At 43.0% G+C, this 24,584-nt stretch overlaps 1 protein-coding gene across 1 annotated transcript in view; it reads left to right on the forward strand.

The window, feature by feature from the left end:
- LOC126248766 (pre-piRNA 3'-exonuclease trimmer-like) overlaps nucleotides 1–24,584 on the forward strand; it is a 250,164-nt gene that overhangs the window by 96,790 nt on the left and 128,790 nt on the right. The window contains exon 5 of the mRNA XM_049950130.1: nucleotides 5,360–5,458. Within this exon, the coding sequence (XP_049806087.1) occupies nucleotides 5,360–5,458 (99 nt within the window). The remainder of the gene's footprint in view (nucleotides 1–5,359; nucleotides 5,459–24,584) is intronic.

Here is a 24,584-nt window from a genome sequence, read left to right on the forward strand (position 1 = left end):
TTAAACTAGCTGCTACTGTCTGTGATTAGATGTTGAGAGTGATGGTTGTACCGATGGGAGATAATAATGCTCTGTAATAAAAATGCTTATGTGGAAAATACACTCCTGGAAATGGAAAAAAGAACACATTGACACCGGTGTGTCAGACCCACCATACTTGCTCCGGACACTGCGAGAGGGCTGTACAAGCAATGATCACACGCACGGCACAGCGGACACACCAGGAACCGCGGTGTTGGCCGTCGAATGGCGCTAGCTGCGCAGCATTTGTGCACCGCCGCCGTCAGTGTCAGCCAGTTTGCCGTGGCATACGGAGCTCCATCGCAGTCTTTAACACTGGTAGCATGCCGCGACAGCGTGGACGTGAACCGTATGTGCAGTTGACGGACTTTGAGCGAGGGTGTATAGTGGGCATGCGGGAGGCCGGGTGGACGTACCACCGAATTGCTCAACACGTGGGGCGTGAGGTCTCCACAGTACATCGATGTTGTCGCCAGTGGTCGGCGGAAGGTGCACGTGCCCGTCGACCTGGGACCGGACCGCAGCGACGCACGGATGCACGCCAAGACCGTAGGATCCTACGCAGTGCCGTAGGGGACCGCACCGCCACTTCCCAGCAAATTAGGGACACTGTTGCTCCTGGGGTATCGGCGAGGACCATTCGCAACCGTCTCCATGAAGCTGGGCTACGGTCCCGCACACCGTTAGGCCGTCTTCCGCTCACGCCCCAACATCGTGCAGCCCGCCTCCAGTGGTGTCGCGACAGGCGTGAATGGAGGGACGAATGGAGACGTGTCGTCTTCAGCGATGAGAGTCGCTTCTGCCTTGGTGCCAATGATGGTCGTATGCGTGTTTGGCGCCGTGCAGGTGAGCGCCACAATCAGGACTGCATACGACCGAGGCACACAGGGCCAACACCCGGCATCATGGTGTGGGGAGCGATCTCCTACACTGGCCGTACACCACTGGTGATCGTCGAGGGGACACTGAATAGTGCACGGTACATCCAAACCGTCATCGAACCCATCGTTCTACCATTCCTAGACCGGCAAGGGAACTTGCTGTTCCAACAGGACAATGCACGTCCGCATGTATCCCGTGCCACCCAACGTGCTCTAGAAGGTGTAAGTCAACTACCCTGGCCAGCAAGATCTCCGGATCTGTCCCCCATTGAGCATGTTTGGGACTGGATGAAACGTCGTCTCACGCGGTCTGCACGTCCAGCACGAACGCTGGTCCAACTGAGGCGCCAGGTGGAAATGGCATGGCAAGCCGTTCCACAGGACTACATCCAGCATCTCTACGATCGTCTCCATGGGAGAATAGCAGCCTGCATTGCTGCAAAAGGTGGATATACACTGTACTAGTGCCGACATTGTGCATGCTCTGTTGCCTGTGTCTATGTGCCTGTGGTTCTGTCAGTGTGATCATGTGATGTATCTGACCCCAGGAATGTGTCAATAAAGTTTCCCCTTCCTGGGACAATGAATTCACGGTGTTCTTATTTCAATTTCCAGGAGTGTATAATTGCCAATGTTGTTAAAAGCATTGTTTTTTTTTTACTTATTTCTCTGGGAAACTATGAAAGAAGATTTATTAGAAAAAAAAGCAGCTACATGATGGAACGCAACATCACGTCTAATTACTGAATCCGGGCTACACAGAAATAATATAGGACATGTTGGGCAGAGCACAATTAACTCGCAGGAGCTGAAGTACAATGAAGTGTTGAGGTAGTAGCCAATCTTCACTATTTCAAACTCATCAGTAGCAATATTTAGCCAGAAAAGACAATATATACATGTATAAGTGTTAACATTGTGTGTGCACTTTGGCTAGAAGAGAAAAGTGCTTCTATTTCACACCATAATACTAATGTGGAGATGTTGAAGGAAGTCAATTTATAATCAATCTGAACTTGACAGTTTAGTAGCAAAAATGGGCCATGGGATTGTGAGACTGTCACTTTAGCACTGCTAGTACAACCCCACAGAAAATGTGTGGGCACTATTGAAAGGAAAGATTGCATTCAGAAACTGCACATTTAGAATGAAAGCTGTTCAGAATTTTCTTGAAGTGGTCAATGATGTCACCTTGGAAGACTGGTTAAAGTGTGTGTGTGATGCTGAAAATCTGCAAGAGAACGACTTTTGAAGGAGGGCATCTGAAAAAGTTTGTTGACAACATTGTCATTGCTTCAGATGACTTCTTGGACAGTGAGTCTTCAGAACAGGTCAATTAAACCTCAGTCTGTTTCTTTAAATGTTGTGTATCTTGTTCCTTCCCCTCCCCAAAGCTGTGAACACTGTTCCCTCTCTACACTCTCTACACTGTCCCCTTTCCTGTCACCCATAAAAGATTGACAATATGAGGCAGAACAGCTGTGTGGTTTAAGCTGCCTGTGCTGGTATGTTTTTTTTTTTATGTTATCTCTGGGAAGGAGAAGACCCATGCTTCCTGCTTTGATCCAAAGTTGACACTAATGTGCGAAGTTAAGAAATGCTTAAATGTTCTCATAATTAACACCAAAATAGCTTTATAATTTAACAGAAAAGTAGTAATAATGTATTTGGCTGCAATATGTCGTCTAACACACTCAACAATACATTAATATGGGGAGACTGCTGTTTCATTATGTGCAGTATTTTCTATGCATTTTCTTCGCATATAGTTTTATGGCCATAATATATTTTTTTAAATAAATCATTGTCCATTTCTAATTCTAAAGTCATTATGTCAGTGTGCTGTCTGCCAGTTTAATTAAGTGATGGCATGCTAGGTTTGGCTCGACATGTGCACGCCAAAGGCTACTGAACTGGGGCAGGTGTGTGGCAAGGACACAATTGGTAGAAGCACCACTTTAATTTCAGGGTTGCCACAGGTTCTGGAAATCAGGAAAATCGGGGAGTATCAGAGAATTTCAAAGACGGGAAATATCAGGGATTTTTTTTTTTTTTTTTTTGGGGGGGGGGGGGGGTGAAAAACAGTGGGAAAACCTCATTTTTGTGTCAGTAGACGAAATAGTTTGTTTACTGGGGTGTTATGCAATTTTGCTGACTGTGTGCAGCTGAACACATGTGCCGCTTCCCTATTCCCTCATTCCTATTGCTTCTCTCCTACCTGTCACTCCCCTCAGCTTCCAGTCTTTGTTGCCATCACTTTTTGCCGCTAGCCTAGCAGCCGATGAGAGGCAGGGAGGTACGAGGAGTGGTTTGTTTGGATCTGACTCTCAGAGAATGTAGGCGCAGCAGCAGGGGACAGCGGTCATGTGTGCATAAGTTGAAATTGTGTGAATGTGTGTGTGTGCTCTCATTTTCTGACAAAAGCTGTGGCTGAAAATTTAGTCACAAGAATGTGATTGTCTTCTCTACATGTGTGTGTGCAGCTCAGTAATCACCTTTATGGTAAGTTGCTAGCTATCCTCATTATTATTGGTTCTCACAGTATATGTGCAAGTTATCTGTTGGACTGATTGATCACCATGGTGTCATTTCATCAAGCTGTCTGTGGCTCATGAATAGCTGGCCACATAAGTGGATTTCCACGCCGGGCCAAAACCAGAGGTAATTTTTGCTGGTATCTGTAATGGATCGGGTCAGACGATCTGATGCTATACAGTTTCCAGTAATATGCAGGCCCTGCCTCTGAGGTCTAGTCTCACTGATCTGCCTGCAGGGCGGGTCTGTTTTTGTGTGGCATAATTCAGTGGATTTTCACGGTTTATGCATGGACCCAGGACTGTTGTGCTCCTCAGCGGGCTAGAAGCCAAGGGCGATGGATTTCAGGAATCGCAACTGTCACACCGCAAAAATGTTGTACAGCGTGGCATTTTATTGACGTTTTATTTATTGTAGTACGTTTTGGCACTTCAAAAGTAGTTTCTATGTTAGGAAGTTTGGATGATAAGAAGAAGAAAATTGTGTCTGTCGCAGTCGATTTGTACGCTCTGTATTCTTATATTTCTCGAAAGAAAAATCACACAATACCTGTAAAATAATACATATGAGAAGTGGCTAATAACCGACAGTAACGAACAGAGTAGAACCAACATTTTATTGGTGGTCACCTACAGTGTTGGTTTACATAATTCTTCCCCATCTTATACACTTGTTTCAAGAGGCCTACTTTTTTCTGAGGTTATTTCTGATATCAGTGAAGATATTTTAAATCCGTCTTGCAACTTCCAAGGAAATGCGTATTTTTGTTAGGAAATGATTTTTGTTTTATTGAAATAAAATAACATCAGTGGACTTAATGAACACACATATAATGTGGCTTGCTTTCTCCATCTAAAAACAGTTCATTACAAAAGATGTTGATGTTAGTATTAAGATTTTTACTAATCTTAGTGAACACCATCTGCTTGAAAGTTTTTTCACTATTGTTTCTTGTACCATAGCTGCAAAGACAGATTATCAACGTATGTCTTAGCTTACCTTTGAGATCCCAAAGTTGCAACTCTGAATTTACTTGACAATTTGTTAAACATTTTTAAGAGTTCTTAAGAACTTTTAAAAATTTGTGCAATTTTAAATATGGTGGCCTTAGTGCTCTCATTTAACTTGTCAAGAAACAAAATCTAATTTTGCTTGGTCAAAGTTAGGTAATATTGTAAAAGTTTTTTCCCTGCTCTTTGGCAGTTCAGTGAACAATGCTGAATCATGAAAAATTCCTGAACTCATACAAAATTTATACTGCCCTCCAGTTTAAAGTGGTATCAAAAAATAAGTTACAGAAAATATCTCAATACTGACCAATTAACCAAATCTGGATATTAGATTTGCTGGTTCAGTAATTATTAGTTGAGCCACCAAGCCACTTGTCCAATAAATGATCACACATTACTGACAGATCTTTTGGCTTCACATATCTGCACTTGTCCTTATGTCAGACACATGTGGTTATCTGTATTGCATTCTGTTGATGATACTGGTGTAGAGTGTCTGCAGAACAGTGCTTGTCAGAGCAAAGAGTCTTAAGAATACAATAACATTTTTAAGAAAGACAGATCAAAACTGAAATATACAGTGTGAATACGTTCTAGTTAAATCACATGTACTGTTATCTTGACAAAATTGGTCACCTGAGGAAAAGTTAAATTGTTATTTTTTTGGATTTTAAAACTTTTTTTTAACAGGATATCTTTTCTTTGTTTGTGGAAGTTGTCTTGAATCATTGGATGTAGTTCAGTAAGCCTATGATATCCTCTTATTGCCTGTGAAGGTGAGAGTTTGTATGAAAGTTTTTTGCCTCTGTGTTCTGTTGATGTTGGCAACATAAATTCTTGTATGTGCTATAAATTTTTTATAACCAATTCAAAAAATATATGTCTTACTTCACACTTTTTACTTCTTTTCAGTGTCTTATAGCTCATTTAAGAAGAAAATGAATGAGCTGTTTCCAAATTTGTATGACACGAAGCACATTAGTTTCGAACTACAGCACAGGCTGGACAGAGGTAAATACTAGTTAGCATGTTGCTTTATTTTTCGTATGTTTCTCCCTGTAGTGTCCAACAAACTTGTAAATAGTAATTACTAACAAGAAATAATGTAATACAATGACAAAATCTCAAGGCAGTATAAATCATCACTTTCATAAAAGAGATGAAAGTACTTGAAGCTCATGTTGATTGTTGCAAATAAAAAGATTGTATTCATATAGCACACCTAAATACATGTGTAAAATCGTGGAGTAAATGCACAGGTTGTCGACGGTATTTTGATGTACTACACACAGGAAACAGTTATTTAGTCATTTTGATCAGATAATTTTCATAGTTGGATTCATGATTTGGCTAAATATGCAAATGAGCCATATTTATACACAAATCGCAAATGTAGAAAGTAATTGTTTATTTCATTTGATTTTTTATTGCCTTCAGAACTCCTGTTACACGTGGATGTAGAAAAAGTCTCAAATACAGTTTATATAACTATTTTAATTAACTCGTAATAAAAAGAGAACAATGAGTATGGGGCAAGTCACAATTACAGTTAAGTTATAATAAACTCATAATGATAAAAAACAATGGTTATGCCTGTAGACTGAAATGAATAAGCTCAGAATTAATGATATTTAAGAAAACATATAACTTGGTTATTTTAGACTCATAATAAGAGAAAATAACAGTAACATCTGTAGAATGAACTAACCAGCTATAAACTTATGGTACGTAACAAAATATTGAACTTGATTGTTTTAGACTAACATTCGTAAATTCTAGTACTGTGTAGCAGTAGTTCTTCTGACATAATGTTTTTGCTTTTGCTCTGAATCCATCTCTGTTTAGCTTTATTTTCAGGTATCTTGATTTATAGGACAATTGGCATATGCCTTACACTCCTGTGTCCATTACGTAGCCTTTGACTGTGTGATGGCAAAAAATTATGTACCCAATTTTGTCGTTGTTCAGTATAAGGTTGTTTGTGTGTGCGCAATGTACCAGCTTATAGTTTGTATCAGAAATCGTGTTGTGGAATTCATTATCACAGTGATGTTAATCCAGTATATTGGTGTCATCAGCAAACATTAATGATGAAATTACTGTTACTGTAAAAGTACTATCTTGCAGATTCTGTGGCAAGTTGTCATAATTAGTAAAAAAAAGGGGGGTGGGGCAGAAATGGTTTATGCCTCCAAGTAAAATAAGTAAAATCTTCCAAGAATTGAAGTGTATTTCAAATAAAATGTTTTATGTATGTATTAAATATTTGGGAGTCAGCTTATAGTTTTAGTACTTGCTCCAACAACAATAAATAATTGCTATTAAATAGTGATCAGAAATAAAATTTTCGCAGAAATGTGTTATATTTTATTTCCTAGAAGCCTTCACCACATGATTGAAAACATTGCTAGCTTCAGCATTTACAAATGCTTCTTTATTTTTGAAGATGTCAGGCTTGTAGATGGCACTAAATAGTATTTCTTTGCCATGTCAGAGAGCTTTGTGTTTTGATTCTTACCGTCATCATGGATGATTGGCAGCTTTTGCTGAACTGTAAGCTTTCTATGTTTGAAGGCCATTACTCCACAAAAGTGAAATTGATAACTTAAAGTAAAATTGATAACTTAAAGTAAAATTGGAAACTTCGACACTTCAGTAAAACAAACGATTTCGCTATTGGTGTTTCGTAGACTCAATGATTGTGACATCAGATCATTTGACCTAAGTCGCATGGAAATCGATTTCCGATTCTTTCAATGCATCTACTGGTATCACTTCAAGGGAAGTCGAATTATATACTGTACTAAGTTCTAGGTACGTATCATGCGGTTGAATTGATTACCATTTATTTCATCACACGACAAAATTTTGGCCTGTGTGAAATAGAAAAAATTGGAAACTCACTTGAAAATGTTAAGAATTGTGTAAAAACTGGCTTTCAATTTGCAAAATGTTTCATGTTTTTTTCCTTTAAAGCAGACCTTTTCTTAAAGTGGGAGTTGCTGAATGTGGGGAGAAATAGCATTGTTCTTGTGGGAATTTCGCTGGGACTGATGGAAATGTTCATCAGACACAGAACTTCATTAAAAGTAAGTTCATTACTTCAGGGTGTTGCTATATTTCTACTGTCTCACTTCATACCCTGTTTGCATTAATAATGGTGGTAACTTTTAAATCACCACAGGTACAGCATTTATAGTAGTCGTTAGTGTATTTTTTCAAAAAAAATAGTAGCATAGTTCCATATGTCTCTTTCAGCTGGTACTGGTGCATATTTATTTCCATTGTGTGATAATACTGATTTCAAGCATATTCTAGAAGAGTCGATGAAGAATCCCCACGCTCCAGTGTTGTGTTACACCCAGAGGCTTCATATGAGACCTTGAACATCTGTATAGTAGCAAATAGTGACACTCATTGCAAACAATTTCACAAGTTTTTTGTGTCTGTGGTGAAAATGTGAAGTGTTGTATCCGATGCAAGCAAAAGATCAGCGTTGTTCATTGAATATGTGCCACTCCAGATTGGCAAAGTCTGATACATTGCTGGAAGGTGAATGAGTACTCTCTTCTTGTGTTTCATCATAAACTGTATATTCTGTAGGTACTAATGGTTTTAGGCAAGTGACAGGATCATGTGAATGTGGTTTAGAAACTGGTCTGAATATAATAGAGATGCACAAGTTTTGTAGAAATATCCAGTGATATTTGCCACACAGAAGTAACAGTCCGTGGTATGTTTGCCTGATTCATGCCATATCATATGAACTCCGAATGCCAGATGATTTTCTTCTTCGCCTTCCTTATCCATCCCCACAAGTTTCACAGGGTGAAACAAAGGAACTGTGGTGTCCACAGTTTCTCTGTACCCACCTTTAAATCGAAGTATAGTTCATATGCTTTCTTCAGAAGTGGTGTGAAAGTTGTCTGGTAGTTTTGTTTGTAGATATCAGCACACACAGAAAAACAGATTGGGTGAATTAATACAACCTCTGGATGACACTGTAATATCACTTTGGACTGAAAGTAAACAGGGCTATTACAAATGATTGAAGCGATTTCATAAATTCACTGTAGCTCCATTCATTGACATATGGTCACGACACACTACAGATACGTAGAAAAACTCATAAAGTTTTGTTCGGCTGAAGCCGCACTTCAGGTATCTGCCGCCAGAGCGCTCGAGAGCGCAGTGAGACAAAATGGCGACAGTAGCCGAGAAAGCATATGTAGTGCTTGAAATGCACTCACATCACTCAGTCATAACAGTGCAACGACACTTCAGGACGAAGTTCAACAAAGATCCACCAACTGCTAACTCCATTCGGCGATGGTATGCGCAGTTTAAAGCTTCTGGATGCCTCTGTAAGGGGAAATCAACGGGTCGGCCTGCAGTGAGCGAAGGAATGATTGAACGCGTGCAGGCAAGTTTCACGATAGCCCGCGGAAGTCGACGAATAAAGCAAGCAGGGAGCTAAACGTACCACAGCCGACGGTTTGGAAAATCTTACGGAAAAAAGCTAAAGCAGAAGCCTTACCGTTTACAATTGCTACAAGCCCTGACACCCAATGACAAAGTCAAACGCTTTGAATTTTCGGCGTGGTTGCAACAGCTCATGGAAGAGGATGCGTTCAGTGCGAAACTTGTTTTCAGTGATGAAGCAACATTTTTTCTTAACGGTGAAGTGAACAGACACAACGTGCGAATCTGGGCAGTAGAGAATCCTCACGCATTCGTGCAGCAAATTCGCAATTCACCAAAAGTTAACGTGTTTTGTGCAATCTCACGGTTTAAAGTTTACGGCCCCTTTTACTTCTGCGAAAAAAAACGTTACAGGACACGTGTATCTGGACATGCTGGAAAATTGGCTCATGCAACAACTGGAGACAGACAGTGCTGACTTCATCTTTCAACAGGATGGTGCTCCACCGCACTTCCATCATGATGTTCGGCATTTCTTAAAGAGGAGATTGGAAAACCGATGGATCGGTCGTGGTGGAGATCATGATCAGCAATTCATGTCATGGCCTCCACGCTCTCCCGACTTAACCACATGCAGATTTCTTTCTGTGGGTTTATGTGAAAGATTCAGTGTTTAAACCTCCTCTACCAAGAAACGTGCCAGAACTGCGAGCTCGCATCAACGATGCTTTCGAACTCATTGATGGGGACATGCTGTGCCGAGTGTGGGAGGAACTTGATTATCGGCTTGATGTCTGCCGAATCACTAAAGGGGCACATATCGAACATTTGTGAATGCCTAAAAAAACTTTTTGAGTTTTTGTATGTGTATGCAAAGCATTGTGAAAATATCTCAAATAACTAAGTTATTGTAGAGCTGTGAAATCGCTTCAATCATTTGTAATAACCCTTATCCATCCCCACAAGTTGCACAGTGTGAAACAAAGGAACTGTGGTGTCCACAGTTTCTCTGTACCCACCTTTAAATCGAAGTATAGTTCATATGCTTTCTTCAGAAGTGGTGTAAAAGTTGTCTGGTAGTTTTGTTTGTAGATATCAGCACACACAGAAAAACAGATTGGGTGAATTAATACAACCTCTGGATGACACTGTGATATCACTTTGAACTGAAAGTAAAGAAAGAACAAATGTAAGATTTATAATGTGACATTGAAAATGCTTTGATGTTTTACCTGTTTCCACAGAGGGTGAAAATATTGCATGGCATCGCATGAAAAATTACTAAAAATGTGGGGCTGGGTGGGAAGTATATATTGTTCGTTTATCAATATTAGAGTTTGCCACATTGTGACAACATGTGATTTATTTTAAGACAAGAGGGTAGAAGCCAGTTTACTGGCAGACCTGACCTCAATTTTAAGTGAAGATATAATGAATGTGAGATATGTTTTAAGAATCTGTATTTTAGTTGACCTTCTACCTAAGCTGTTAGGCCGGAGCTTTTAGTATGTGTAGAGGATGGTTGGCTCATCAAGTTGTTATACTAGTGATCAGCCAACCATCACTCCCAGAATAGCTGCCCTGTGCCTTTTCTGCCCTGGTAAGAATGTTTTAATTACTCATCTTAAGACAATTTCAGTTTTGTGCTGTTAAAGAATGTCTGTGTGTCCTAGTGTGAGTAAGCGTGCAACAGAGCAAATGTAATCTTACCTTGCTTTTGCAAGTCTAAATTTTATATGTTTTAACCACATTCATCTCCTGTAGTGTTTGTACGGGGCACTGATAACGACATCATTGAGTGCCCTAAACAAACAGCCACAATAATGTGAAGATTGTGTCACCTTTTGGGATATATGACTACCCATGGATAAAGCATTCAACTCAACATATAAACACTAAGTTAAATGAATTTTATTCATAGTGAATGCTGTTGAACTCCGTGACTTCCTTTATAGGGTGTAGAAAAATTTCCGCTACCAGTCACAATAAAAGGTTATTTATTTGTCACATGACCAGTTTCGGGCTTGTGCACATCTTCAGGTGTTTATACTTTCATCTACATGTTTATATACTGGATGTAACCATGCCTTACCACTTACAATTGTCCCACTTGTATCTGTTTAGTCGCCAGTAAATAATTTTTTTGTATTTATACGGTGATCTCCAGTATATAAACATGTACATGAATGTATAAACACCTGAAGATGGGCGCAAGCCCGAAACTGGTTATGTGACAAATAAATTAACCTTTTATTGTGACTGGTGGCAGAAATTTTTCTACAGCCTATAAACACAAAGCTTCAGGGGTTGTTCAACAGAGTGGAACAGTCACATGTGGATGTGATTGATGCACTGCCCCTCACATGATCGCACGACACATATGGTATTGTTTCTAGTAAGAGATTACTTGCACAGCTGATTTCCAGTGTCATTCAAACCACTATAGAGTACATGACAGAGTCTACTTTCCATTGTACCACATATCATGTTACTTCCATTTCTGTTCTTGACTGCTTCATTGCCTCTGTGTGTATCTTTGCTGTCACTTTGGGAACAGTATGTGGAGAGTTGTTTTATGTTCCTATATTTCTTATGTAATACTTGTTCTTGAAACTTTGGTTTTGTGGGATGGTTGATGCCTGTCTCCAAGCATTTACCATTTCAAGGTTTTCAGCATATCCAAGATGTTCTGCCATGGGTCACATGTACCTGTTAGTCTGCTTGGTAAGGGTCCCACATACTTAAGCCATATTCTAGGATGTGTTACACAAATGTTTTGTAAGCAGTCTCCTTTATACACTGACTACATTTTCCCGGTCTCCTATCAGTGAACAGAAGTCTTCCACATATTTAATTATGACTGAGCCTTTGTACTCATTCTAGTTGATATTATTTCAAATTTTTACACCCAGTGAAGCTACCCGGACAAAAAATTTGTTATCTCCATGACACTTGACTCTAATGCCATGTAAACTGCCTCTAGTGTTGATAATGGCCTCAGTTTGCTGAGGAAGGGTGTCTGCAGGATCCCTAGGTATGCCTTGTTCAGCTGAGGCCACTCATTGATGATTAAATACTGTAAGGCTTGAAGTTGTGAAGATGTTTGTTGCTGTGTTTAGCTCACTGTATTCCAAATAATCCCAGAAACTTCCTATGGGATTAAGAATTGGGTGATTTAGTGGGCCAGGCAATGTGCGAGAGTGCTTGAAAGTTCATCAAACCAAGGATGTATGAGAGAGGAGACCCAAAAGAAACCGAACAAATTTTTAGGTGAGCAGAGCTTTTGTAGTACCAGGTTTTGCCAGTAGGAGCACATAGAGCGAACATTCCAGCAGAGTCAGTAAGCCGAGTGCCATTGCTGAAAGAGGTCAGGACTAGTTTCACCATAGTTTCTAGTGACAACTATTTTGTGTAATTGTCATTTTTGCAATGGCTAATTTTCGTGAACAACATAAAGCAGTGAAATTCTGCTTTTTGCTCAGAAAAAATTGAACAGAAACTCTTGAAATATTAAAAATGGCATACAAGGGCGATGCTGTGGGGAATACTTTAGTGTTTGAGTGGTTTTCCTATTTCAAAAATGGTGAAATGTCAGTTGAAGGCAAACCTCATTCTTGTCATCCTTCCACTTCCTGACACATGAAAATGTTGAAAACATTCGTGCAGTCAGCAATGAAGATCGACGAGGGATTGTTGAAGAAATTGTGGAGCAGGAGTGACTTGGAGTCCAGTACAGCGAATTGTGACTGAAGGCTTATAAATGAAAATGGTGGGTGGTAATTTGCGCCAAGCCTGCTGACTGTGAACAAAAACGAGGTTGCGTGGAAGTATGCTGTGCTTTGAATTTGAAAGAAGAGTCCTGAAATGATCCAAACTTTCTCTCTCTCTCTCTCTCTCTCTCTCTCTTTTCCAAAAATTATCACAAGTGACAAAACCTGGTGTTATGCTTACAATCCTGAATCAAAAAATCTATTGAGCTAGTGGAAGACTTCAAGTGTGCCTCTCCACAAGAAAGCTCATCCTGTGTTTTGGAAAGATTGCAGAACAATGTGCAACGTAAGTAGTGGCCTGATTTGTGGCAGTCGGGTGACTGCCATTCCCCCACACTTCCCCCCCCCCCCCCCCCCTTTAAGGGGGGCCAATGTCATCTTCAGATCTGTTACAAATAATAATAATAATAATAATAATAAAAAAGAACCAGTGGTGTAAGAACTAAATTATTGACATTCACTTTTACCAGCAATACATTATCATAAAAATATTCTGGTGTAAGTGTCAGCATCAATATCTATATATCTGGCTACGTAATAAGTACTGGTAATGGCATGGGTACATCCTGTATTTATACAAATAGCAGAGGCCATGCTAGGATATATGAGTAACAAGTGTCATATAATTCAATAGTTAAAATGCAATGTGTAGTTATTCATTAATATTATTTCATATGGCAAAGAGAGTGCGTGACAATATGTGGAAATAAAATTTACACTTAAACTCCACATAAAAACATGTAAGCAGTAATAATAGAAAGCTCCTAGTCTGGCAAAGTAAATAATACATGACAGTATAAACATTTAAAATTAACATCACATCTGTAAACCTAAACCTTGCAGCATGAGGAAACAACTATAAGTGTAAGATAATTAACAAGACAAAAGACAATGGACTAAAATCTTGATGGTCAATGACACATTCATAGTGGAATTTCAGTTGTGCCGCCCCATGACCTCTCTGTAAGATGTTTTTGTTTGCCTGTGGTAGAGCAATGTTTGCACTGAGACACAGAAAGAAAACATCCATTTTACAAAGTATAATGGAATATTACACGTATAACAGGAAATCAGATATCTATTTTCAGACAGAGTAGTCAGTCTCACAAACATAAAAATGACAGATAATGAAGTGAATCTTTTGATAAAGGGTTTACATTTTATTATTACCCTGAAATTGAGCCCAGCCACAGTAAAAAACTGGCTGAACCACATTCTTTTTTCAAAGTTTAAACCTAGCCTATTTGTGCAAAACCATACAGTAACTTTCACAAAAACATTATTTTCTACTTTCTCACTTGATGCATGTTTGCTCAGCTTCACAGTAATGCTTGTATCCTCCGCAAACAAGATTAATTGTGATTTCTGATTCAAAGAAAATGGCAGGTTGTTAACAAAGCAAGAACTGTAGCGGACCCATGATCAAACCCTGTGGGACATGGAACTCCCATTGTAATTTCTCCCCAGGCATATGACAGGGCATCCCTCTTTTTACTGCTTGAGTAGCCTACTTACTTACTTATCCGTGTCTTGGGCGTTAGTGACCATATGCCTGCTCCACACTCCTCCTCCATCATTCCCAGTTACGGGCCTCCTGCTCCTAGTCCCATGTCCTCGGTTTCCTTGTCAATATTGTCCTTCCATCTTGTTTGTGGTGGTCCCTGGTACCTCCTTCCAGGTACAGCTCCCAGAAACACATCATGGGGTATCCTCCCTCCATTCATCCTTGCTACATGTTCAGCCCAGGTCAACCTTCTTCTTATTATTCTTTTTATGTCAGACTGTGCATAAAGCTCTTTTAATTCTTGGTTTTTTCGTATTCTCCATTCCCCTGTTTGTGAATCTATCACAGGACCATATATTTTTCGGAGGATTTTTCCTTCGAAAACAAGTAGTGTCTCTTCATCTGTTCTAAAGGTGAGGCTTTCACAACCGTACATAACCATTAGCATAATCATACTTTGGTACAGCCTGATCTTAAAACTTCTTGATGGGGATCTTTTCTTCAGCACATTCTGAAGGCTAAAGTATGCTCTGTTGCCTCTGACAATTCTTGCATTTATTTCAATTTCACAGTGGTTCTGATCACTGCAGAGACTACCAAGGTATTTGAAAGTATTTGACCTTTTTGAGTCGTTGACTGTCCAGTGTGAACGGGTCCCCATCTCTTACTGACTTGCTCAGGACCATGTATTCTGTCTTATTTTCACTGACTTGCAGGCGTGCACTACTAGCAATCTTGCAGTACGAGCCTGCCACTCTTCTGAGCTCTTCTCCTCTACCGCTGATTAGGATTATATCATCCGCCTATGCCAATCAAGTCATTGACATGTTGTTTAGGGGTATTCCAATGGGGTCAGTTTTCATAAATTTCCATTCTATTTTTTCTAGCACAAGGTTGAATAATATAGGGGAGAGGGCATCTCCCTGTATGAGGCCAGTTCGAACTTCGAACTGTTCTGATAGACCGGTACTTGTCTGCACTTTACAGAGTGTTTGTTCTAGACACATTGCCACCAAGCGGATTATTTTAGATGGAAAGTAAAATTCCTATATTTCTCTGATTATAGTACCCCTGTGTAAGCTATCATAGGTTTTTTGAAGTCAATGAAGAGCATGTGCATGTCTGTATTATATTCCCAGCATTTCTCCGTTGTTTGACTTAGGGTAAATAGTTGCGTCCAAACCCACATTGGTAGTCTCCTACAGCTTCTTCAGCAAATGATAGTATCCTATTTAGGAGGCATAGAGATAGTACTTTATAGCTGACATCTATCTGAGATATTCCCCTATAATTGTCACATGTTAGGGTATCATTCTTTTTCAGTAATGGACAGATGATGGCCATTTTCCAATCTTCTGGGAGACTTTCTTGCTCCCAGACCTTCCGTAGGAGGCTTGTCATGGTTCTTACAAGGTGAGGTCGTACATTTTTTTTAGCTCTGCAACAATTTGGTCTTCCCTGGCTGCTTTGTTGTTCTTTAATTTTTTGAGTATTTGTGTAATTTCATATTCAGTGGTAGTAGTCATTTCTGTGTCCACAGTTTGTCGAGACTCAAAAGGAAGAGGTTCTGTGGGGTCTTTGCAGTTTAGGAGCTGGGAGAAGTATTCTGCCCATCTTTGCCCTATCTCTATTCCATTCACTAGTATTCTTCCTTTTTCATCTTTTGCTGTTCTTTCTTTACATACTTTTTGGTACATTTCTCCATGTTTTGATACATTTGTCCAGTCCTGTGGTGAGTGAGATCCTCCTCTGCCTTGTTAAGTATGTCATTGTAATATTTCCTATTTTCCTTTCTAAGAACTGTTGATGTTTCTTTCCTTATTCGAGTAAAGTTCTCTATTAGTTGTATATCACATATATGGTCGAACCATTGATTTGATTTGGTTTGGTTTTAACAGGGAAGCTAAAACAGCTTAGGTATAACCCACCACTGCCCGCACCAGTTTTTTGTTAGACACAATTTCTTCAGGTCTAGTTGTCCCGAAGATTCTACATCTTTTACTCTTCAGTGCCGTGCATTCGAAGATTAGGTGTGATGCAGTTTCTTCACCCTCATCACAGATCCTACATTTAGAGTCCTCTTCTGTTATACCCATTGTATATAGGTGTTTTCTGAAATTCCCATGGCTGGTCATAAGTCAAGTTATGAGTTTGATCTCTTTCCTGTTCAATCCCAGGGTTACAGAGCTTCCTTTAAAAAACATGGCTTGGGCATCATTACCTTACCATGTTTTTGTTTATGAACCTAGGTCCAATATCCTACATGCTGTTTCCTAAGCCAGTTCCGTAGCTCTAATTTGATCATAGCCTTGGTGATTGTCAGGACAGGTTCCTGTCCAATAAATGGAGTTGTTGCTACCATCCTAGCCAATCTGTCAGCTTGTTCATTGCCACAGATCCCTGAGTGGCCAGGGACCCACACTAGGTTTACCCTATTGCTTCCCTCTAGCTCTACCAGAGCCCTGTGGCATTCTGCAACAGTGTTAGATTCTGTTGCAGAAGCTGCTAATGATTTCAGGGATGCCTGGCTGTCTGAATAGGTGTAGATGCTACGATCCTTGTAGCACCTATGCATATTCTCCTCCACACGTGGCCTGATTGCAGTAATGTCAGCTTGGAATACAGAGGCCAGTTTTCCTAGAGTCTTGGCTGAACGCCGTACACCCCTGCCCCAACGCCTTGGTCTATTTTCGACCCATCAGTGAACCAAATGACGTCCCCGTATAGTGTCAAATGTCACACTGTTTCTTCCCACTGCTTTCTGCTTCCACTTGTTATATTCAGGGTGTATACAACCCGGGAAATCCGGAAAACAACTGGGAATTTTTTCATCCGGGAGAAAACCAGGAAAAACCCGGCAATTTTTCGGAATTCCGGGAATTTTTCATTGTTTCAGCTTTCAGTTAAATTTTTGTAATTTTGAGTGGTAATAATTGATTCTCCAGCAAAGAATGTTACTGTATCCTGATACTGGAGAATGATACTGCAGCAATTAAATATAAACAAGAGGGGAAAAAATAAAACTTTAGTGGCAAAGGAAATGCGCCATTTACAACAACAAAACCACCGTGCACCCACAAGCATCTGCAAACAGCAAAATTATGTCAAAGGCCTTAGGACGAAGAATATATAATACTTCATAACAATAAACTGTTTTCTATGAGCGTGACCTCACAACTGTTTACATTAGGTTCGTTTGACCAGTTGCCAGCGGGCTCATGCACATGCGCAGTTGTCTTGCGTATGAGCAGTACCTTCTCCTGCTTCCCGCTACTTGAAGTGTGGCTGTTAGTTGTATTGGCAGCAAGCAGCCAGATGCCAATGAGAAAAATTTTTCTTGCGTGCCCCAGCTGCCACATTCGCGCACGCGCAGAGTTCTCTGAGTTGTAGTGAGGAGGCGGTTAGTCTCCACCTGAGCCCTGTTTGCGTTAAGTGATTTCACTGTCAAATGAAAACAAAATGGATTTCTCTGTCCGGGAGCTATCAAGTGAATTATAATACATTAACATAACTACGGAGGGCAAAAATATATTATTGGTTTCAGTTTTCTGATTTTATTTCCAAATTATTAGCAGTCGAGCATTAATCGCGTTGCAGAACAATGTTATTTTTGTCAGTTTGCTAAAGAAATGTGGCTTTATTAATCTTTCCACTGAGGCAATCAATTTACTTGAAATGAAGTGTTTCATTCCAAAGTATTGGTTAGTTCCAACTGTTCGCTGAATTTCAAGTGCATGTTTTCATCATCTGCCATGTATGGCATTATGCCATAATAAAGAACCAAATATGAGATAGTACAGTACTGGTACTCCAAGAAAATTTACATCCCAAAAACCACACTGAAAAGCTTAATATCAAATGGGACTTGCTTCATTATGAAAAAAAAAACAATGTGCACTTCAAACCAAAATATGCATTTTAGTATGGTTCACGAAATTGCGATCCTTTTGGAGTGTTCTCTGATGTCCTGTATCTTTCATGGCATAACGTAAGCTCTCTTAGTGCTTTATACATATGAACATGCGGACTTCCTACACCACTGCAGCTGCGCATGCGCAATAATACCTGTTTCCTGGCGACTGCTAAATCGAATCTTATTTCTAACGGTCTCGGGATAGTATTGCGAATGGTGGTTCGAAAGGCGTTACTTTCAAAATAAATTTCTTTTCACGCAAGATGAATTAGGTTACGTGTGTGAAAGTGGGATGAATTTCTTGATTCACAGAGCGCAAGAATTTTGAGCCCAGAAGACCAGAAATTTATGTCATTATTTTAAATTTACCGGCACATTTGTGTGATGTATGTAAAAGTATAGCACACGCAAAATAGATCAATATTACATGTGAAAGCTTAGCTTCTCTTGTAGCTTATTAATCATCGAGACCAATATTATATGTGAAAGCTTAGCTTTCCTTGTAGCTATACTATGTATATTAATGTAAACCATTTACTTTTCTGCTTTGTGTGTTCACGCTACGTAACAGTGATATTGCTATTGGCTGACTATGTCACGTGTCCTATGCTCTGAATATCTGCTGTCATCGGCTGGGGAGATCACGTGGCATGAGACATGATTGGCTTACAAAAGGACATCGCAATCTCGATTTCAGCGCTCCGGAAACTAACATGCTATGATTGGTGCAATTCGAATTTATACTTTCGTAATATGGAAACTTGCACAGGATAGAGTAGCATGGAGAGCTGCATCAAACCAGTCTCAGGACTGAAGACCACAACAACAACAACAACAACAACAAATATGAAAACATGCAGTGTTATATTGATGCACATCAAAGGTCTTTCCAAAACATCTCTCTTTTTTTTTTCATCAAAAGTCTTTCCAAAACTTCTCTCCCACGTTTTTTTTATTTATTTTATTTTTTTTTTATTTTTTCGGGAAATTCTGCACTAGTGTATAAAACGTTAATCATTCAAAGGAGTGATAAGTTTTACAGTTCCAAAGGAAAAATCGACAGAAAACCTAGTATCACTTATCATGGAAAAAGTGTATTTTCGCCCGGGAAAAAGTATATTTTTTAAATGGGATATCCGGGAATAATCCGGGATTTTTTTTCCCTTGTCCACATATACACCCTGATATTGTAAGGCTTGTCGAAGCAGTTGGGAGTTATTATATATTCGGCAGGCTTCTCCCCAGCCATTGCTATATTTACCTCACTCACGTACTTAGTGTGTGATTCTGGATATCCTAATGAAACCCAGTTTTTGCCAGTTTTAAGTCAGTGTGCCCCAGCTGCTGCCTCCACCTTGACCTGAAGGTCTAGTGGAGGCATGTCCAGCATGGCGTCGATTCCAGCGGTTGGTGTGCTGCTAATTCCAGGCCAATCTCTGCACCTTAGCAAACCCCTTAGCTGCAACCTGCTGTTCAACCTTCTTCCACCACACTACGGCCTCATAGGAAATCCTAGGTCTGACCACTCTGGTGTATATCCAGTGCATATCCCTGGGGCTTAGGCCCCAGTTTTTGCCACAGGCCCTTCTTGTACTCAGTAGAGTACTCTTTGCCATGGAGCAGGTACTCTTAATGTGAGGGGGTCCACATTAGCTTCTCATCTAATGTTACCCCTAGATATTTCACTATCCCCTTCACAGGTAGAGTTTCATCAAAGATCTTTAGATTCCAACTTGAGTGTTGAATATGTCTCTTCGTAAATGGCACCACAACAGTCTTCTTAGGATTAACCCTCAGGTCCAGTTTAATGCACCAATTTTGCACACCCCCTGCGGGTTCGGGGGTAAGAATCGGCCCGCGGTATTCCTGCCTGTCGTAAGAGGCGACTAAAAGGAGTCTCCAACGTTTTGGCCTTATGTGATGGTCCCCTATCGGGTTTGACCTCCATATCTCAAAATTTTTCCGAAGAGCGAGCCGATTGGGGAAGGGCGCCTTACTTGGTGCATTGTGTCCATCTTGCATTGAGAACTTTCGCCAGCTTTTTCGTCGTTGCGTTGCAGTCCTGCCCGCTCTACATCTCATGGGCATGGATACGCTCCTGCGTACACTTTCTGCCAAGCGATGTGCAGGGCCACTTTCTGCACTGACGGCGACCATGGACCACATGTCACCTAACATCCAGCACGGTAGCCAGTCCGTTGTGGTGGGGCCGCCATGTACCCTCTTGGTTGTAGCCCCCTGACAACACAGGGATCGCTCTACTGATGCCTGCGCCGTTAACTCCCCACGTATGCCAAGGAGTAGATGCCCATCTCCCTGGGGCATCGGGACTCCCGGCAATGGCCATCCTGCCAGGTGGCCTTTGCTGTGGCTGGGTGGCGCCCGTGGTCGCCTGTGGCGCCCCTTGGTCGGAGTAGGTGGCATCAGGGTGGATGACACGCAATGAAGCGTGGCACATCTTCTCTTGCTGGTGGCCAGCCACCAGCAGTCTCTAAGCGTTCGAGGGCCCATTTTAAAGGTAACGTTATGACCCGAAATCGTTCCCCTCCCTCGCCACACCATGGGAGGAATGAAAGGCTATGAATGAGAGCGACAGGTATTCGCCCCGGTATCTCGTCTGTACCAGAGCTGACGGGGAATCGTTTGTGTCTGTGAAGCCTCAGTTCTTTGTCGAACATTTAGAGGACAAGTTTGGGGAGGTGGAGGGCTTGTCCAAGATGCGGTCAGGGTCAGTCTGAATAAAAACGGCATCCTCTGCCCAGTCACGAGCCTTGCTCGCTTGTACGAAGTTGGGGGATGTTTCTGTTACTATCACCCCCCATAAAAGCTTAAATATGGTCCAGGGAATTATTTTTCACCGCGATCTCCTTTTACAGTCCGATGACGAGCTGCGCGCCAACTTAGAGCGACGAGGTGTACATTTCGTCCGGGGTGTTCATCGGGGTCCGAGGGAGAATCAGGTAGCTACTGGTGCCTTCATCTTGGCCTTCGAAGGTGATATCTTACCAGAGAAGGTCAAGGTGATGGTCTACCGGTGTGACGTCAAACCCTATATCCCTCCCCCGATGCGGTGCTTTAAGTGCTGGAAGTTCGGTCACATGTCCTCTCGCTGTACTTCTAGCCTCACATGTCAAGATTGTGGACGCCCATCTCATCCCGATACTCCATGTGCTCCGCCTCCCGTCTGTGTCAACTGTGGAGAGCCTCATTCCCCTTGCTCGCCGGACTGCAGTGTCTTACAGAAAGAACGCAAAATCATGGAATATAAGACCCTGGACCGACTGACTTACACTGAGGCTAAGCGGAAATTCGAACGGCTACATCCTGTGCGCATGATGTCATCTTATGCCTCCACTGTCACTCCTGCTCCAGCTCCTTCAGCTGCAAGTTATACAGTCAGCTCTCAGAATCAGAGGACCTCACCTGCCCCCTTGACAATGGGGGCCCCTTCTCTCGCTGTTGCTCCCGCACCATCTACCTCGGGAGCAGCACCCACTAAACCATTGGGGACACCAGTCCCCACTTCTAAGCCAGAGAAGCGTAAGTCTTCTTCGGCTTCTCTCGCTCGGAAGGGATCCCTTGGGTCACTCCCTTCCCAGGTTCCTACCAGCGGCACAGCAGACACCAGCCAGTGGCTGAAGAAGCCACAGGTCGCTGGTCGACGGGCTTCGCGATCCTCTTCGGTCCCAGAGACTGACTCCAATAAGCCCTCTCACCAACGGCAACCAAAGGAACAGCGAGAGAAAACGACTTTGAAGACCCGTAAGTCCAAGACACCTGCGGTGGCACCTACTCCACCGCTACCTAAAAGCTCTGCATCTGAGGATGAGGTGGAGATCTTTGCGTCCGCTGAGGACCTCGATCTCGCCGATACCTCAGACGCAATGGATAGCACTTGCACGGGTGCTCCATTGGATGCGGCAGGTGACCCAGCGGCGTAATCTGCCTTCCCAGTCCTGTCACGCCTTTCTCCGCAATGGACAATACCATCCTCCAGTGGAACTGCAGCGGTTTCTTCCACCATCTAGCTGAGCTCCGCCAACTTCTCAGCCTTCACCCTTTCTTCTGCATTGCTCTCCAGGAAACTTGGTTTCCAGCAATGTGAACCCCCGCCCTCCGTGGCTATCGGGGTTATTATAAGAACCGAGCAGCTTATGAAAGGGTGTCTGGTGGCGTCTGCATATATGTCCTTCACACTCTGCACAGCGAGTCTGTCCCTCTTCAGACACCTTTAGAGGCTGTCGCTGTACGGGTGTGGACGCCACAGGCTGTTACCGTCTGCAGTCTTTACCTTCCACCGGATGGTGATGTCTCGCAGCATGTCCTGGCTGCACTGCTAGCCCAATTGCCGCCTCCTTTCTTGCTATTGGGCGACTTCAACGCCCATAACCCTCTGTGGGGTGGGTCAGTGGCAACAGGTTGAGGCACCATCGTTGAGCATTTATTGTCGCAGCTCGATCTCTCGCTGTTAAATGATGGTGCCTACACACACTTCAGTGTGGCGCATGGCACCTACTCCGCCATTGACCTTTCAATCTGTAGCCCTAGCCTCTTACCGTCTGTCCAATGGAGTGTGCATGACGACCTGTGTGGTAGTGACCACTTTCCGATCTTTCTGTCACTACCACAGCGTCACTCTTCTGGGCATCCTAGCAGATGGGCTATGAATAAGGCTGACTGGGACTTGTTCTCCTCCACTGCCACTCTTGAGCCTCTCTCTAATGATGACATTGATGCGGTGGTTCAATCGGTCACCACCGGCATCGTTACTGCCGCCGAATCTGCCATTCCCCGTTCCTCTGGGTCCCCTCGGCGGCGGACTGTGCCTTGGTGGTCGCCTGAGATCGCTGCAGCGATTACAGATCGCCGGCGGGCGCTACAGCGTCACAAGCGACATCCCTGCATTGAACACCTGATCACCTTCAAACGGCTGCGTGCGCGGGCCCGCCGCCTTATCCGCCAAAGCAAGCAGGAGTGCTGGGAGTGGTATGTGTCCACCATTGGCCTCCATGTCACTCCATCGCAGGTCTGGGCCAAGATTCGACGCGTCTACGGCTATCGGCCACCTGTCAGCGTCCCTGCGCTCTCACTGAATGGAGCAGTTTGTACTGACTCCGACGTCATTGCAAACCACTTAGCAGAGCATTTTGCTATGAGTTCCGCTTCTGCGAATTACCCCCAGGCCTTCCGCTCCATTAAAGAGCGGATGGAACGTCGGGGCCTTTCTTTTCGCACCCACACTTCTGAATCCTACAACGCTCTATTCAGTGAGTGGGAATTTCACAGTGCCCTTGCCGCTTGCCCTGATACCGCTCCCGGGCCAGATAGCATCCACTGTCAGATTCTGAAACACCTTTCAGTGGACTGCAAGCGACGCCTCCTCGACCTGTACAACCGTCTCTGGGTCGAGGGTGAGTTTCCGTTGCAATGGCGGGAGAGCATTGTCATCCCCGTTTTGAAACCGGGCAAGAGCCCTTTGGAGGTGGACAGCTACCGCCCCATTAGCCTCACCAACGTTCTTTGCAAGCTTCTCGAACAGATGGTGAGCCGGCGCTTGCATTGGGTACTGGAGTCTCGGGGCCTTCTGGCTCCGTCTCAGGGTGGGTTCCGTAAAGGCCGCTCCGCTGCCGACAATCTGGTGAGCCTGGAGTCGGCCATCCGTACTGCCTTTGCCTGCCGTCAGCACCTGGTCGCTGTCTTTTTCGACATGCGGAAGGCGTACGATACGACATGGCGTCATCACATCCTTTCTACGCTTCATGGATGGGGTCTACGGGGCCCTCTGCCGATCTTTATCCGCAATTTCCTGTCGAACGGCGTGCCACAGGGTTCTGTTTTAAGTGTCTGCCTGTTTTTAATAGCCATTAACGGCCTCGCTGCGGCCGTGGGAAATTCTGTCTCCGCTTCCCTGTATGCTGACGACTTCTGCATTTACTACAGCTCTATTGGCATTGCAGGTGCTGAATGTCAGCTACAGGGCGCAATCCGCAAGGCGCAGTCTTGGGCTGCAGCGCATGGTTTTCAGTTTTCGGCTGCCAAGACCCGCGTTATGCATTTCTGCAGGTGCCGAACGGTCCATCCTGAGCTGCGGCTTTCTCTTGACAACGACCTTCTTGCTGTGGTGGAGACCCACAGGTTTTTGGGGGTGGTTTTCGATGCCCGGTTGACTTGGCTGCCTCATATCCGGCAGCTTAAACAGACGTGTTGGCGGCATCTAAACGCTCTGAGATGCTTGAGCCACACCCGCTGGGGCGCCGACCGATCTACCCTGTTGCGGCTCTACCAGACGTTAATCCAGTCCCGTATGGATTATGTGAGCCTGGCTTATGGCTCAGCATCCCCATCTGTGTTACGGGTGCTGGACCCAATTCTCCACAGCGGGGATACGCCTTGCCACTGGTGCTTTCCGCACCAGCCCTGTGGACAGCGTACTAGTGGAGGCAGGTGTCCCTCCACTGCGGTTACGGCGTCAACGTTTGCTGGCCGCTTATGCTGCCCATGTTCTAAGCTTGCCCGGGCATCCAAACT

Source organism: Schistocerca nitens, chromosome 1 (assembly GCF_023898315.1).
Source record: "Schistocerca nitens isolate TAMUIC-IGC-003100 chromosome 1, iqSchNite1.1, whole genome shotgun sequence".
NCBI classification, from domain to species: Eukaryota; Metazoa; Arthropoda; class Insecta; order Orthoptera; family Acrididae; genus Schistocerca; species Schistocerca nitens.